At 41.7% G+C, this 16,608-nt stretch overlaps 1 protein-coding gene across 1 annotated transcript in view; it reads right to left on the reverse strand.

The window, feature by feature from the left end:
* C15H8orf34 (chromosome 15 C8orf34 homolog) overlaps positions 1–15,203 on the reverse strand; it is a 520,738-nt gene extending 505,535 nt beyond the window's left edge. Inside the window, 2 exon segments of the mRNA XM_049853855.1 lie at positions 14,697–14,771; positions 14,773–15,203. Coding sequence (XP_049709812.1) covers positions 14,697–14,771; positions 14,773–15,021 — 324 coding nt within the window. The 5' untranslated portion in view covers positions 15,022–15,203.
* Between the last annotated feature and the right edge of the window lie 1,405 nt (positions 15,204–16,608).

Below are 16,608 nucleotides of genomic sequence, written 5' to 3' on the forward strand. Positions count from 1 at the left end.
CATAAATATGGATCTCTTTCAGCCAGTTGGCCAGGAAGCTGTCTTCCATATTTCTTGGCATAGACGAGTGAGCACCTCCAGTGCTGCATCTGTTTATTGAAACATCTCAATTGATACTCCATCAATTCCTGGAGCCTCGTTTTCCGCCAATGCCTTCAGAGCAGCTTGGACTTCTTCCTTCAGTGCCATCAGTTCCTGACCATATGCTTGCTACCTCTTGAAATAGTTGATCAACTAATTCTTTTTGGTAAATGACTGTGTGTATTCCTTCCATCTTCTTTTGATGCTTCCTGCGTCACTTAATATTTTCCCCATGGAATCCATCACTACTGCAACTCAAAGCTTGAATTTTCTCTTCAGTTCTTTCAGCTTGAGAAATGCTAAGCATGTTCTTCCCTTTTGGTTTTCTATCTCCAGTCCTTTACACATGTCGTTATGATACTTTGTCTTCTCGAGCTGCCCTTTGAAACCTTCTGTTCAGTTCTTTTACTTCATCATTTCTTCCTCCTGCTTTAGCTGCTTGACATTCGTGAGCAAGTTTCAGAGTCTCCTGTGACATCCATCTTGGTCTTTTCTTTCTTTCCTGTCTTTTCAATGACCTCTTGCTTTCTTCATGTATGATGTCCTTGATGTCATTCCACAGCTCATCTGGTCTTCGGTCACTAGTGTTCAGTGTGTCAAATCTATTCTTGAGATGGTCTCTAAATTCAGGTGGGATATATTCAAGGTCATATTTTGGCTCTCGTGGACTTGGTCTGATTTTCTTCAGTTTCAGCTTGAGCTTGCATATGAGCAATTGATGATCTGTTCCACAGTCAGCCCCCAGCCTTGTTCTGACTGATAACATTGAGCTTTTCCATCTTCTCTTTCCACAGATGTAGTCAGTTTGATTCCTATGTGTTCCATCTGGTGAGGTCCATGTATATAAGTGCCATTTATGTTGGTGAAAGAAGGTATCTGCAAAGAAGAAGTCGATGGTCTTGCAAAATACTATCACTTGATCTCTGGCATTGTTTCTATCACCAAGGCCATATTTTCCAACTACCGATCCTTCTTCTTTGTTTCCAACTTTCGCATTCCAATCACCAGTAATTAGCAATGCATCCTAATTGCATTTTTGATCAATTTCAGACTGCAGCAGCTGATAAAAATCCTCTATTTCTTCATCTTTCGCCTCAGCGGTTGATGAGTAAATTTGAATAATGGTCATACCAACTGATCTTCCTTGTAGGCATATGGATATCGTCCTATCACTGACAGTGTTGTACTTCAGGATAGATCTTGAAATGTTCTTTTTGACGATGAGTGCAACAGCATTCCTCTTCAAGTTGTCATTCCCAGCATAGTAGACCATAAGATTGTCTGATTCAAAGTAACATGTATACCAAACCACTTAATGCAAACTTACGCCATGTGAATAGAACTACTTTGGACTAAACAAAGGAAGTAATAAAGCAGTTCCATTCTACCTGGAGAAGGTCAGACCACAGCTAGAGAAATGTAGTCAGATTGATTTCTCACATTTTCATGACACAGAGACTTAAAAATTCCATGGAGACTTTATGAAGACTTCATTGTTCTGCATTTTAATAGTTTAGGGTTTCACACCCTTGTAAGTGTGATATGGCCTGGACCAAGGTATATGACTGCCCAGAGCACTCTTTCAACTAATACTTTTAAAATTATTTTTATACATTTATTTAGTAGGAATGGGTGAAACTAAAAATTCTATACTTCTTTATGCTGAAAATAATTCTGGTTTTTTCAAACCAGACGACCTCTTGGAAGCTAAACCAGGCTGCTTTCAATACAGACAAAATGGATCACTTGATCCCAGCAAGTAGCTATACGCCAGAAATTACTCCATTTCAGAAATTCTGACTGCTAGTTTTGTTGACTCTTAGGTGGCTGGCGTCAAGGGTCATTACAAGTCCTGCATTTGCACCCTACATATATCTTGCCTACGTGAGTCGCAAAAATACTCTAATGGGAGCCAAACCAATTCACGTCTTGCCAGTTAAGTAGGGAGTTATGTGTGGCAACCTGAATTAAATAGGATTATAGTTCTAATTTATTGTGATGATGTCAAAGATTCCTTATGGATTGATGGCCAGGCTGTTCAATGCTTGCCTGACCTGAACAAGTCAATGAGAATACTGAAGTTATATCTTACAAAGAAAATAAGCAAATAAGCCATACAGGTAAAATCTGGACACAAGTATTCTCAAAACTCATATATAAATTGCCCTTGCTATTGTTTTAAATAACATTCATGCAGTCTCTTTAAAGTGGCTCACTTTAAAAGCAGTTTGCTGTTAAAAAAAAAAAAAAAAAAGTATTCCTAACTAGCATATACGCACACACGTACGCATGTATGTGTATACCAAAAAAAACAAACCAAACCCATTGCTGTCTTTTGATTCCGAATCATAGCAACCATATAGGGCAGAGTAGAGCTGACCCATAGGATTTCCAAGGAGTACCTGTTGGATTCAAACTGCCAACTTTTTGGTTAGCAGCCACAGCTCTTAAACACTATGCCACCAAGGTTTCCATATATGTGTATATGTATGTATGTATGTGTGTCTATACAGGTGTATCCCCAAGCATCGGTCAGTTTATCTTACTGTGAGGGCTTGCGTGTTGCTGTGATGCTGGAAGCTATGCCACTGGTATTTCAAATACCAGCAGGGTCACCCATGGTGGACAGGTTTCAGCAGAGCTTCCAAACTAAGACAGACTAGGAAGAAGGAGCTGATGGTCTACTTCTGAAAAAACTGCCCAGTGAAAACCATGAGCAGCAGAACATTGTCTGGCATAGTGCCAGAAAATAAGCTCCTCAGGTGAGAAGGCACTCAAAATACAACTGAAGAAGAGCCGATTCCTCAAAGTAGAGCCGACCTTAATGACATTGATGGAGTCAAGCTTTCAGGACCTTCATTTGCTGATGTGGTATGACTCGAAACAGAATAAACAGCTACAAACATCTATTAATAATCAGATAATGGGGGAGGCAGAGCCAAGATGGCGGAATGGACAGACACTTCCGGCGAGCCCTCTTTACAACAAAGACCTGAAAAAACAAGTGAAACAAGTATATTTGTGACAAGCTGGGAGCTCTGAGCATCAAAGGTAAGCTTAGAAAATGAATTCAGGGGCAGAACTAGGAAGAGACCGTTCAGAAGCAGAAAGGAGTTACCCGACCTGAATCGCGGGGAGTCCTCAGGCACCATTCCTGGAGCTGTGGTGGTGGTGGGCTGGTACTAGCATTTGGCCGCAGTTTCCTCAGGGAGAAGGAGCCAGCCACACAGCCTACTCACACCTCCAGAACCTGAGAAGAACGGCGCTCTCAGCAAAAGCTAAGTACTTGCGTATATTTTACCAAGCGCCCCCCGCCCTCCCCCTCCCCCGCCCAAGCCAGCTTCAGCAGCTGAATTCCCTGGGCCTGAAATAGGCACTGTTGAGCACCTAGAGCCAACCTCCCGGCCTTGGGGAAGGAAAAAATTTGCAATTAGGGGAAAAGATAATTTGCTAGCTCCACTAACCAGGGGAGCTCAGGACAGGAGCAGCTCCTGCCCAGACATAAATGATCCGCAAACTTTGAGCACCTTTCCCTTCTGCATGGACCTGTGTGGGCCTATTTCAGGAGAATAGGCCCTTGTTGGCAGACTCCAACCATTTCAGCTGTGTGGTGGAGAGGTGGGTGTTTGACGTTTGACATAGCTTTGCCTATTGAATAAGGTCCTCAACAAAACAACACAAAGCAAGAAGCTACTACACAGTAAGCAAGCATAAACTAATACAATAACATATAGATGGCTTGGAGACAAGAGTCAATATCATGTCATATAAAGAAACAGATCATGATCAGCTCAACAGGCTCTCAAAACAAAGAATTCAGGGATCTAAAGACTGGTAGCTCCACTCAGGTCACCCAGCCACCCGCAACAGGGGTCCAAAGATAACTGGTACCTCCCAGTCCTTACAACCAAAAACTCTGGGTGCCCATGGTCCGTCTGCAGAACCCATCCACCTCCACACTCTAGGGAACAGGAACGCGCTTTCCTCAGGGACACTCAGGGGTCAGTTCTCAGTCCCCTGCCTTGTTCAGAGCATGACCCCCTGCTGCAATCACATACCAGTATACACGCCAATCACCCCTGCCCCTCTAAGACTGTAAGACAGAACCTGTACCACACACTCGATGTCAGCTACCTGGAAACCTGAGCTGGATTCATACAAGAAAAAGGAATGTACTCCTAGACTGATGTACCTGATATCAGCTCTGGCCAGCTGGAGACAGGACGTCAGAGCTCCAAAGGTGAAAATAATCAAGCTAGCTCACTCAAGCAACCCACAGGGGTATACCAAAACAAAACAAAGAAAGAAGCTACAACACAGTAAGCAAGTGTAAACTAATACAATAACTTACAGATGGCTCAGAGACAACAGTCAATATCATGTCATATAAAGAAACAGACCATGATCAGCTCAACAGGCTCTCAAAACAAAGAATCCAGGGATCTTCTAGATGAAAGTGCATTCCTGGACTTACCAGAGGCAGAATACAAAAGTTTAATATACAGAACCCTTCAAGACATCAGGAAGGAAATGAGGCAATACGCAGAACAAGCCAAAGAACACACAGATAAAGCAATTGAAGAAATTAGAAAAATTATTCAGGAACAAAATGAAAAGTCTAATAAGCTGGAAAAATCCATAGACAGACAGCAATCAGAAATTCAGAACATTAACGATAAAATTACAGAAGTAGAAAACTCGATAAAAAGTCAGAGAAGCAGAATTGAGCAAGTAAAAGCTAGAATTTCTGAACTCAAAGATAAATCACGTGGCACTAATATATTTGAAGAAAAATCAGAGGAAAGAATTTAAAAAAAACAAAGAACCCCTAGGAATCCTGTGGGACTATATCAAGAGAAATAACTTATGAGTGATTACAGTACCAGAACAGGGAAGGATAACAGAAAATACACAGAGAATTGTTGAAGATTTGTTGGCAGAAAACTTCCCTGATATCGTGAAAGATGAGAAAGTATCTATCCAACATGCCAATCGAACTCTACATAAGGTACATCTTAAAAGGCAGTCACCAAGACATATTATAATCAAACTTGCCAAAACCAAAGATAAAAAGAGAATTATAAGAGCAGCGAGGGATAAACGAAAAGTCACCTACAAAGGACAGCCAATAAGAATAAGCTCGGACTACTCAGCAGAAACCACGCAGGCAAGAAGGCAATGGGATGACATATTTACAAAATTGAAGGAAAAAAACTGCCTGCCAAGAATCATATATCCAGCAAAACTCTCTCTTAAATATGAAGGTGAAATTAAGACATTTTCAGATAAACACAAGTTTAGGGAATTTGTAAAAGCCTAACCAAAACTACAAGCAATACTAAAGGTAGTTCTTTGGTTAGAAAATCAATAATATCAAGTATCAACCCAAGACTAGAACACTGGGCAGAGCAACCAGAAGTCAACCCAGAGAGGGAAATCCAAAAAAACAAAGCAAGATTAAAAATAAAAAAAACCTCAAAACAGGGTAACAGCGATGATATATAAAAGAAGACAACATTAAAATAGTAAAGAGGGACTAAGAAATGTAATCACAGATCTGCCATATGGAAAGGAAGATATGGCAATGCAAAGAAAGAAAAGTTAAATTTAAATTTAGAAAAACAGGGGTAAATAATAAGGTAACCACAAAGGAGGCAAACTATCCTACTCAAGAAAAAAATAATATACAAGAAAAAAATAGAGACTCAGCAGAAACAAAATCAACAACAACAAATATGAGGAAAGGTCAATACATAAAGATAATTTACTCAGGACATAAAATTAAGTGGGAAAAAGAAAATGTCAACAACGCACAAAAAAAGACATCAAAATGATACTTATCCATAATTACCCTGAATGTAAATGCAGCAAAAAAGAGACAGAGAGTGGCAGAATGGATTAAAAAACAAGATCCGTCTATATGCTGCCTACAAGAGACACACCTTAGACTTAGAGACACAAACTAAAACTCAAAGGATGGAAAAAAATATATCAAGCAAACAACAATCAAAGAAGAGCAGGAGTGGCAATATTAATTTCTTACAAAATAGACTTTGAAGTTAAATCCATCAGAAAGGATAAGGAAGGACACTATAAAATGATAAAAGGGACAATACACCAAGAAGATATAACCATATTAAATATTTATGTACCCAATGACAGGGCTGCAAGATACAGAAAATAAACTCTATCAGCACTGAAAAGTGAGATAAACAGCTGCATAATAATAGTAGGAGACTTCAGTACACCACTTTTGGTGAAGGACAGAACATCCAGAAAGAAGCTCAATAAAGACACGGAATATCTAAATGCCAAAATCAACTTGACTTCATAGGCATATACAGAATACTCCACCCAACAGCACCCAAGTATACTTTCTTTTCTAGTGCACATGGAACATTCTCTAGAACAGACCACATATTGGGTCATAAAGCAAGCCTTAGCAGAATCCAAAACACTGAAATATTACAAAGCATCTTCTCTGACCATAAGGCCATAAAAGTGGAAAACATTAGTAAGAATGCGGAAGAAAAACTAGATAACTGGGAGCTCCTAAAAATCGAACACCTATGCTCATCCAAAGACTTCACCAGAAGAGTACAAAGACTACCTACAGACTGGAAAAAAGTTTTTAGTTAGGACATTTCTGATCAGCACCTGATCTCTAAAATTTACCTGATACTGCAAAAACTCAACTACAAAAAGACAAATAACCCAATTAAAAAATGGGCAAAAGATATGAATAGACACTTCACTAAAGAAGACATTCAGGTAGCTAACAGATACACAGGAAATGCTCACAATCCTTAGCCATTAGAGAAATGCAGATCAAAACTACAATGAGATTTCATCTCATTCTAACAAGGCTGGCATTAATCCAAAAAACACAAAATAATAAATGTTGAAGAGGCTGTGGAGAGATTGGAACACTTATATACTGCTGGTCGGAATGTAAAACGGTACAACCACTTTGGAAATCGATTTGGCACTTCCTTAAAAAGCCAGAAATAGAACTACCATAAGATCCAGCAATCCCACTCCTTGGAATATATCCTAGAGAAATAAGAGCCTTTACACAAACAGATATATCCACACCCATGTCTGTTTTTGAGGGCACTGGGATTTTTTGGGTGTTTAAAAATAAATAAATATATATATATTTTTTATTGCAGCACTGTTTACAATAGCAAAAAGATGGAAGCAACCAAGGTGCCCATCAATGGATGAATGGATAAATTATGGTATGTTCATACAATAAAATACTACATACACATCAATAAAGAACAGTGAGGAATCTGTGAAACATTTCATAACATGGAGAAATCTGAAAGGCATTATGCTGAGTGAAATTAGTCAGCTGCAAAAGGACAAATATTGTATAAGACCATTATTATAAGAACTTGAGAAGCAGTTTACACTGAGAAGAAAACATTGTTTTGTGGTTATGAGATTGGGGAGGGAGGGAAGGTTGGAGAGGGATATTCACTAATTAGACAGTAGACAAGAACTACTTTAGGTGAAGGGAAAGACTATACACAATACACTGGAGGTCAGCACAACTGGACTAAACCAAAAGCAAAGAAGTTTCCTCAGCAAACTGCATGCTTCAAAGGCCAGTGTAGCAGGGGCAGGGGTTTGGGGACCATGGTTTCAGGGGACATACAAGTCAATTGGCAAAATAAAATCTATTAAGAAAACATTCTGCATCCCACTTTGAAGAGTGGCATCTGGGGTCTTAAATGCTAGCAAGCAGCCATCTAAGATGCATCAATTGGTCTCAACCCACCTGGATCAGAGGAGAATGAAGAACATCAAGAACACAAGGTAATTTTGAGCCCAAGAGACAGAAAGGGCCACATGAATCAGAGACTACAACATCCTGAGACCAGAAGAACTAGACAGTGCCTGGCTACAATCAATGACTGCCCTGACAGGGAACACAACAGAGAACCCCTGAGGGAGCAGGAGCACAGTGGGATGCAGACCCCAAATTCTCATAAAATGACGAGACTTAATGGTCTGACTGAGACTAGAAGGACCCCGGTGGTCACAGTCCCCAGACCTTCTGTTGGCCCAGGACAGGAAACATTCCCGAAGCCAACTCTTCAGACATGGTTTGGACTGGACAATGGGTTGGAAAGGGATGCTGGTTAGGAGTGAGCTTCTTGGATCAGGTGGACACTTGGGACTATGTTGGCATCTCCTGCCTGGAGGGGAGATGAGAGAATAGAGAAGGTTAGAAGCTGGCGAAATGGAGACGAAAAGAGAGTGGGGAGGGAGAGAGAGGGCTGTCTCATAGGGGGAGAGTAATTGGGAGTATGTAACAAGTTTTCGTGTGAGAGACTGACTTGATTTGTAAACTTTCGCTTAAAGCACAATAAAAATTATTTTTAAAAATCAGATAATGGAATGTACAAAGTATGAATCTAGAAAAATTGGATGTCATCAAAAATGATATGGACCACATAAAGATTGATATTCTAGACATCAGTGAGTTGAAATGGACTGGTATTGGCCTTTTTTAATCAATCAAGTATATGGTCTACTATGCTGGGAATGACAAATTGAAGAGGAATTATGTCTCATTCATCATCATAAAAGAACATTTCAATATCTATCCTGAAGTACAATGCTGTCAGAGATAGATAATATTTATATGCCTACAAGGAAGACCAGTTAATATGACTATTATTCAAATTTACACACCAATCACTAATGCCAAAGATGAGGAAATTGAAGATTTTCATAAACTTCTGCAGTCCGAAATTGATCAAACATGCCACCAAGATGCATTGATAATTACTGGTGATTGGAATGTGAAAGTTGGAAACAAAGAAGTAAGACTGGCCTTGGAGATAGAAATGATGCTGGGGATCACATGATACAATTTTCCAAGACCAACAACTTCTTCATTGCAAATACCTTTTTCAACAACATAAATGGCAGCTATACATATGGCCTTTGCAGAAGGGAATACACAGGAATCAAATCAACTACATCTGTGGAAAGTGATAGAGGAAAAGCTCAATATCATGAATCAGAAAAAAGGCCAGGGGCTGAAGGCGGAACACACCATCAGTTGTTCACAGGCAAGTTCAAGTTGAAGCTAAAGAAAATTAGAAGTCCATGAGAGCCAAAATATGAACTTGCATATATCCCTTCCCAATTTACAGGCCATCTCAAGAACAGATTTGATGCATTTAACACTAACAACCAAATACCAGACAAGATGAAAAATGACATCAAGGACACCATACATGAAAAAAGCAAAAGGTCACTAAACAGACAGGAAAAAAAAAAGACCAAAATGGATGGCAGGAGAGTCTCTGAAACTTTTTCTTTAACATCCAGTAGCTAGAGCAAATGGAAGAAATGATGAAGTAAAAGAGCTGAACGGAAGATTTCAAAAGGTGGCTCAAGAAACAAAGTAAAGTATTATAATGACATGTCAAAGATCTGGAGTTAGGAAATCAAAAGGGAAGAAGGTGCTCAGCATTTCTCAAGCTGAAAGAACTGAAGAAAAAATTCAAGCCTTGAGTTGCAATATTGAAGGATTCTATAGGGAAAATATTGAACAACACAAGAAGCATCAAAAGAAGATGGAAGGAATACACAGAGGCACTGTACCAAAAAGAACTGGTCATTGTTCAGCCATTTCAGGAGATAGCATATGATCAAGAACCAGTGGTAATGAAGGAAGAAGTCCAAGCTGCACTACGGACACTGGCAAAAAACAAGGCTCCAGGAATTGATGGAATATCAATTGAGATATTTCAAAAAATGGATGCAGCACTGGAGTTACTCACTCATCCATGTCAAGAAATTTAGAAGAGAACTACCCAGCCAACCAACTGGAAAAGGTCCATATTTGTGCCTATTCCAAAGAAAGGTGATTAAAAAGAATACAGAAACTATGAAACAATATCATCAACATCACACACCAATAAAATTTTGCTGAAAATCATTCAAAAACAGTTGCAGTAGTACATCAACAGGGAACTGCCAGAAATTCAAGCCAGATTCAGAAGAGGATGTGGAATGAAGGATATCATTGCTGACGTCAGATGGATCTTCACTGAACATAGAGAATGCCAGGAAGATGTTTATCTGTAATTTTTTGACTATGCAAAGGCATATGATTGTGTGGATTATGACAAATTATGGATAACATTGTGAAGAATGGGAATTCCAGAACACTTAATCGTTCTCATGCAGAAACTGTACATACACCAAGAGGTAATCACTAGAATAGAACAAGGGGATACTGAGTAGTTTAAAGTCAGGAAAAGTGTGCATCAGGATTGCATACTTCCACCATACTTATACAACTGTAAACTAAGCAAATAATCCGAGAGGCTGGACTATCTGAAGAAGAACGGGGCTTCAGGATTGGAGGAAGACTCATTAACAACTTGCCATATGCAGATGATACAACTTTGCTTGCAGAGAGTGAACAGGACTTAAGAACTTACTGATGAAGATCAAAGACTACAGACTTTAGTATGGATTGCACCTCAACATAAATAAAAATGAAATCCTCACAACTGGATCAATAAACTACATCATGATAAACGGAGAAAATATTGAAGTTGTCAAGAATTTCGTTTTACTTGGTTCCATAATCAACATTCATGGGAGCAGCGGTCAGGAAATCAAGCAGCATAGTTGCGTTGGGCAAATCTGCTTCAAAAGAACTCTTTCAAGTGTTAAAAAGCAAAGATGTCACTTTAAGGACTAAGGTATGCCTGACCCAAGCCATGGTGTCTTTAATTGCAAAAGCTGAACAATGAATAAGGGAGACCAAAGAAGAACTGATGCCTTTAAATTATCGTGTTGGCTAAGCATAAGATCGAACAAATTTGTCTTGGAAGAAATACAGCCAGAATGCTTCTTAGAAGAAAGGACGGCAAAATTTTGTCTTGTGTACTTCGGATGTGTTATCAGGGGGACGAGTCCCTGGAGAAGGACATCATGCTTGGTAAAGTAGAGGGTCAATGAAAAAGAGGAAAACACTCAACAAGATGGATTGATGTACTGGCTACAACAATGGGCTCAACCAGAACAACTGTAAGCATGGCGCAGGACCAGGCACAGTTTCGTTCTGATGTACACAGGGTCTCTATGAGTCAAAACCAACTTGATGGCACCTAACAAGGACAACAACATACAGATGTATGCATATGTATATGCATCTGATTGTAGGCACACATATTCATAAATACAAAAAAGCACACAGGGGGCACAATTACAGATGCTTCTTAGGCATAACCAAACACCTAGCAGGATTGGATTTCTGGGTTTGAAGAATTAAGACCATAGTCTCGTGGGACAACTGGTATAATATACTTCATAAAGTTGTGTTCTACCTCCTAGTTTGATGTCTTGTATCTGGGGACTTAAAAGCTTGCAAGTAGCTATCTAAGATGCAACTACTGGTGTCTAGTCATCCAGAAAAAAAGACTAAGAAAAAACCAAAGACTCAAAGAAGAACCTAGTGTGCAGGACAAATAGTCTCCATGAGCTACAGCCTCACTAACCTGAGAGCAGAACTAGATGGTACCAGGTTACCACTACCAACCACTCTAATCAGGGCCACAATAGATGGACCCTGATAGAATGGGAGAAAATGTGGAACAGAACCTCAAATTCCTAAAAAAAAAAAAAAAAAAAAAAGACCTATTGGGCTGGTTGGGACCAGAAGGCTCCCCGAGACTATTGCCCTGAGATACTCTTCAAACCTTGAACCAAAACTAACCCCTGATGTCACCTCGTAGTTACATAACGAACTGGCCGAAAAAATAATGAATATCACCTACATGATACCAAACAATCAACAATTACTTTAAAACAAAGATGAGAATGTAAGGAGACAGTGAAACGAGATTAATGGGAATGGAATAATTAAAAGGGAAATAATGAGAATGTTCCCACATTATGAAGAATGTAGTCAATGCCACTGAACAACTTGTGTAGAAACTGTTGAACAGGAAATTAAATTGCTGTGTAAACCTTCACCGAGAACACAAAGTTACTTTAAAAAAAATTCCTAACTTACAAAATCCATAAAGGGCACATACAGTCAGATCCTAGATATTTTCAAAATTAAAGCAAGCCTTCGTCACTATCTCCAGTGCCTCAACACACCAAATCCCAACAAAGCAGACAGTAAAACGTGGAGTCACCTGATACATGTGATCGGTAAAAAGAGATTTTAATCTATGTTACCCTTTCTTAAAATGTGTCCCCGGGATTAAGTATGTAAGCATCATTTGTACTGCTTCTTGAAGTCCAGATACAAGGAAGGCCCCTTCTCTGACCTACTGAGTCAGAATTTCCAGACAGAGGGTTTAGCCAGCCTGTGCTTAACAAAATCCCAGATCGATGGAAGTCCAGGGAGCTCTGATGAAGGCATTAGATTAAGAACACCCATTTCATAGGTTTTCTAGCACGAAGAGAGAGAGGCTACAAACTAGTGATGTGTTCCTGCCCTCATTTTCCAGTTCTATGAAGTACATGCAATTCTACTCTCAAAACCAAGCTCTAATAATGATCAAAATGGTTGCATAAGGACCTGTGTCCCTTTCTGCTTTTAGAAGAAGATAACGTACCCATTTTTCTTCCATCAATTATTTATTATTCAATTATTTATTTTTAAGGGTAGATGTGCAATCAATCCTTTAAAATTAACTAATCACTGCCATCCAAGTGAATGGGGATGTATATGTCACTTGAAAATTCGATGAAGTAAAGCATATAATATTGTTTATAATATTATTAGCCTAACCCTTTAATGAGACATTTCCACTGCTTAAAATTAATCAGCGCAGAACTATCTGGTGAGCATTAAAAAAAAAAAAAGAGCACTTGATAAGTATCAAATAAGATTTATTTCCTGATTATGTAGAAAGTTTACACGTATTTCAAACTCCACTATTATCGGTTGGAAAGAATCTTGAGAATTTTAAAATAACAAATGAGAACAGCGTCTATGAAAAACAATTCACTTATCCTTCCTGGTAAATCATATTTATATGCTAGGAGAGTAGCCTGCAAACATTTATTTATTAATGCGGTGTGCCACAGAGGTTTATTATGCTTCTGCTTTTTTAATTGTATGGAATTATGTATAGCCTATAATAATCAGACTAAGGGCAAATAAAAGAAATCTGGTAGCTCCAGGAACTGTTTTGCTCCTACATAGACTTCATTTCCAAACACTTTCAGCAGAAGCAAAAATCAAGACAATTCCAGAACTTTATGACCCTAACCAGCTATGAGTTTCAATGACCATACCTTTCAAGACGTTAACCTTAAGTTGGGCAAAAAAACTTGCAGGAGCAGGCAAATCTTCGTCATTTGAAACCCGTCCGCCATGGAGAAAAGTCCTATTTGACTATACCCTTCTCTTTTCCGATTTTTTTTGGGGTGGGGGGGGAGCTGGGGCAATAATTCATTTTGTTTGTTTGTTTTGTCTCTACAGTTCTCATTCGCTTCTCTTCAGTCCCAGAGAAGCTGCTCCATTCTCCCCGATCTCCAGTGCACCCTCGTCCCCCTTTGGTGTTTCAGCCTCGTACAGACACCGCGAGCATGTGAAGCCCCAGGAACCTCTAAAACTGCTTCTTAGGGGTGGCAACCTCCATCCACCCTCCCCTTTCCTCTCAGGAGAGGGCTTGCACCGGCCGGTCCCAAACATACTCTGCTGGATGTTGGACTAGGAGGGAAAAGGACCGCGGACGTCCCTCCCCGCGGGCCTCGGCATCAGACTGCGGTCCCCGCAAGCCCCACCCCTGCCAGCACCCTGGCAACTGGCGGGACGCTTTGCCGGAGCCCGGTTTCAGTCTCCCATTCTCATTTTCTCTTATCCTCCCGCTCTTCCTTTCTCTTACTGTATTTATGTCATCACTTTTTTGATGGCGAGAGAAAACAGCTCAGAGGCTAATGCCTCCTTCCCACAGATACATGTGTGATTTTCCAGAACCTTTCTCCGCCCCTTGCTCTCCCTAAAACATCAAAAAAAAAAAAAAAAGGCTCTGAAATGCAAAGGATCCTCCCTTCGTCCAAGACCAATGTTATTCCCTCAGTCGGCCAATTTTAAGCCCGCATGTTCTGAAACCTACTCTTCACCAGTTCAGCTTTCTTCCATTTAACCGTATTCCTTCTAAGCGCCTCCTCCACCTTCCGGGGTCTACTACCGCCCACATTAAGAAAAAAATCCCACCCGCAGGAATAGTGCGAATTCCAGGAAAGAAGTGTGGGTGTGTGTACGGTTGTCTAAGTGTGTCCACCCTTGCGCGTCGCCCTTCTGAGCCGGTCTGGGTCCTGTGCATGTGGCCGCGGTGTGCAGGACAGTCAGACAGTTCAAACTTGCCCTGCCAGGCTGAGGCTAGGCCCTCCCGAGCTCACCTGTCCGCGCCTAGGTAACTGGCGAAGAGCCCGCCCCGCTGCGTTCCAAGACACCTGGCGGGGTCAGACCCAAGCCAGTGAACTGGCGACACGGGGGGCCTCCTCCCGCGCGTTTGTTTTCTAGCCGTCCTTCTCTCGGGGGTGCTTCGGTTTTGCTCTCGCACCCCTTCCCTCAAAAACAAATGGGACCTCACTCCTCCACAGAGCCTTACCTCAAACAGTGGGCCGATCTTGTTCTTCTCCAGGTAAGCCTGGATCCGGGTTTGCTGATGAGACGCCATGGAGAGAGAGACCGGCTTGGGGGGACAGTGCCGGCAGACCGCGCGGCCGAGCGCCTCGGCCGGGGACAACCCTCCTTTCTCTTGACTTGGGGCGGGGACGCAAGCTCGGCACCTCCGCTGCCCCGGCGCCGCGGTAGTGCTCAAGCGTGGGCGGCAGCCCCGGGAGCCGAGCGCGGTGAGCACGTGGGGCGCCGACAGCCGCAATCCCGGGGACCACCGCCAACTCAGACAACTCCGCGGCGAGGGGCGAACTCATTCATCGCGCCCGCGGCCTCGCCTACCCCCTGCTCCCCGCAGCGCCCAGCGCAAGGGGGAATGGGAGGAGCGGCTCCTTTCCCCTCTGGGCGGCAGCAGCAGGATTCGGGGGGCGGAGGCGAACGCGGGAGGTGCTGCTGCTCCTCCTGGAGCCGTGCAGGGGGCGGGCCGGGGCGCACAGGGGCCGAGGGGCGCCACCTTTACGCGCGCGCGCGTGTCTCTGTGTGTGTGTGTGTCCGCGCGGGAGGGTGAGTGCCCCTCTCCCAGGTTACGGTAACGAACAGCCCGGGCTTCTCTGTGATGCCGCCTCGCCCTGCCGGACGCTCCCTAGCGACAGCGCCGCTCAAAAAACCAATGGTGAATGTGCTTCTTTCAAAGTGCACATAAATCTGGTGCTTGTTGGCTACTCCTTGGCAGCTACAAAAGCATTTCGAAAGGGATTAGTCCCCGCTGCCCCTCTGACCGCTCCTCTGCACCTTCTGTTCTTCCTACACTACTAGCTGAGGGTCGGAGAAGAGCAGAGTTGTGAGAAGGTGCGTGGTTCTGAGGGTTTACCGCGAAAATGGAGTTGCCTTCCTTTACGGGATTTGGCTTGGCCTAGAGCAAGTCGACGGGTGAAGGCGTTTTGACAACCCAGCTGAAAACTCCCAGAGTGCACACCCAAAGGCGGGGAGCAACCCTTCAGCGCTTGACGGGGAGACGAGATAAAACCCTTCCAAGTTTGCCTTCCTAATCCGCCCCTTAAATTCTATCTGTATAGATATACTGACATCCCAGATGCAACACTATTCCACTTAACACTGTTTCTCCTAGGTACTTCATGATCTCCTCAAATTTAGCCAAAACCGTTTTTATTATGCAGGGATTTCGGAGTTGAAGAAAAGGATCTAGAGACAGCATAGGTTTCTTCATGGACCTTTCTTCCTTGTGAAGTAGAACCTTGAGGATCCCAAAGGAAATTTCCCTGGATCCTAACCACGACGTGCTGTCAACGTAAAAAGATGTATATTAATAAATATGAATGCTTAGAATAGTGGGAGTAGTTTTGCCTAGAACAGATTGCAAATGCATAGATTTTCTATTTCTCCACTGTGTCCTGGGTTTCCATAATTCATACTTTCTTTGTTGATGTCCGTGTTTTTCTTCTGTATTTTAAATGGTATGCTTATGTGGAAACATGCAATTGTGATGATAAAAATTGGTCATTGATGTGAGAAGCTGGTTTATCCCAGAAAGTATAGTCACATTTAATAATTCAGAGATGAGAAATCCATCTGGCAGAGTAGCTAGCATTTAAAGAGTTCTCATAACCTGAAATAGACATGATTTTGGGTGCAAAGATGCCCAAGTTAGTACTTCTACAATTTGCCTCAGGCGATCTGCCCAAGGAGAGTTACATTGAATATCGATTGGGGACCCAGGGTTGTAATATGTTTTCCATGTGGCTCAAGGGTATCCTTGTATATTCTTTAATAAATTCAGTAGAAATTAAATATGTAGAATGAATGTCAACATTTTTTATTTGCTATACGGTATGGTGAATAAACTTACAGAAGGCCATCTATGACCCAAGTATTTTTGATATGAC

The sequence above is a fragment of the Elephas maximus genome, chromosome 15, assembly GCF_024166365.1.
Source record: "Elephas maximus indicus isolate mEleMax1 chromosome 15, mEleMax1 primary haplotype, whole genome shotgun sequence".
NCBI classification, from domain to species: Eukaryota; Metazoa; Chordata; class Mammalia; order Proboscidea; family Elephantidae; genus Elephas; species Elephas maximus.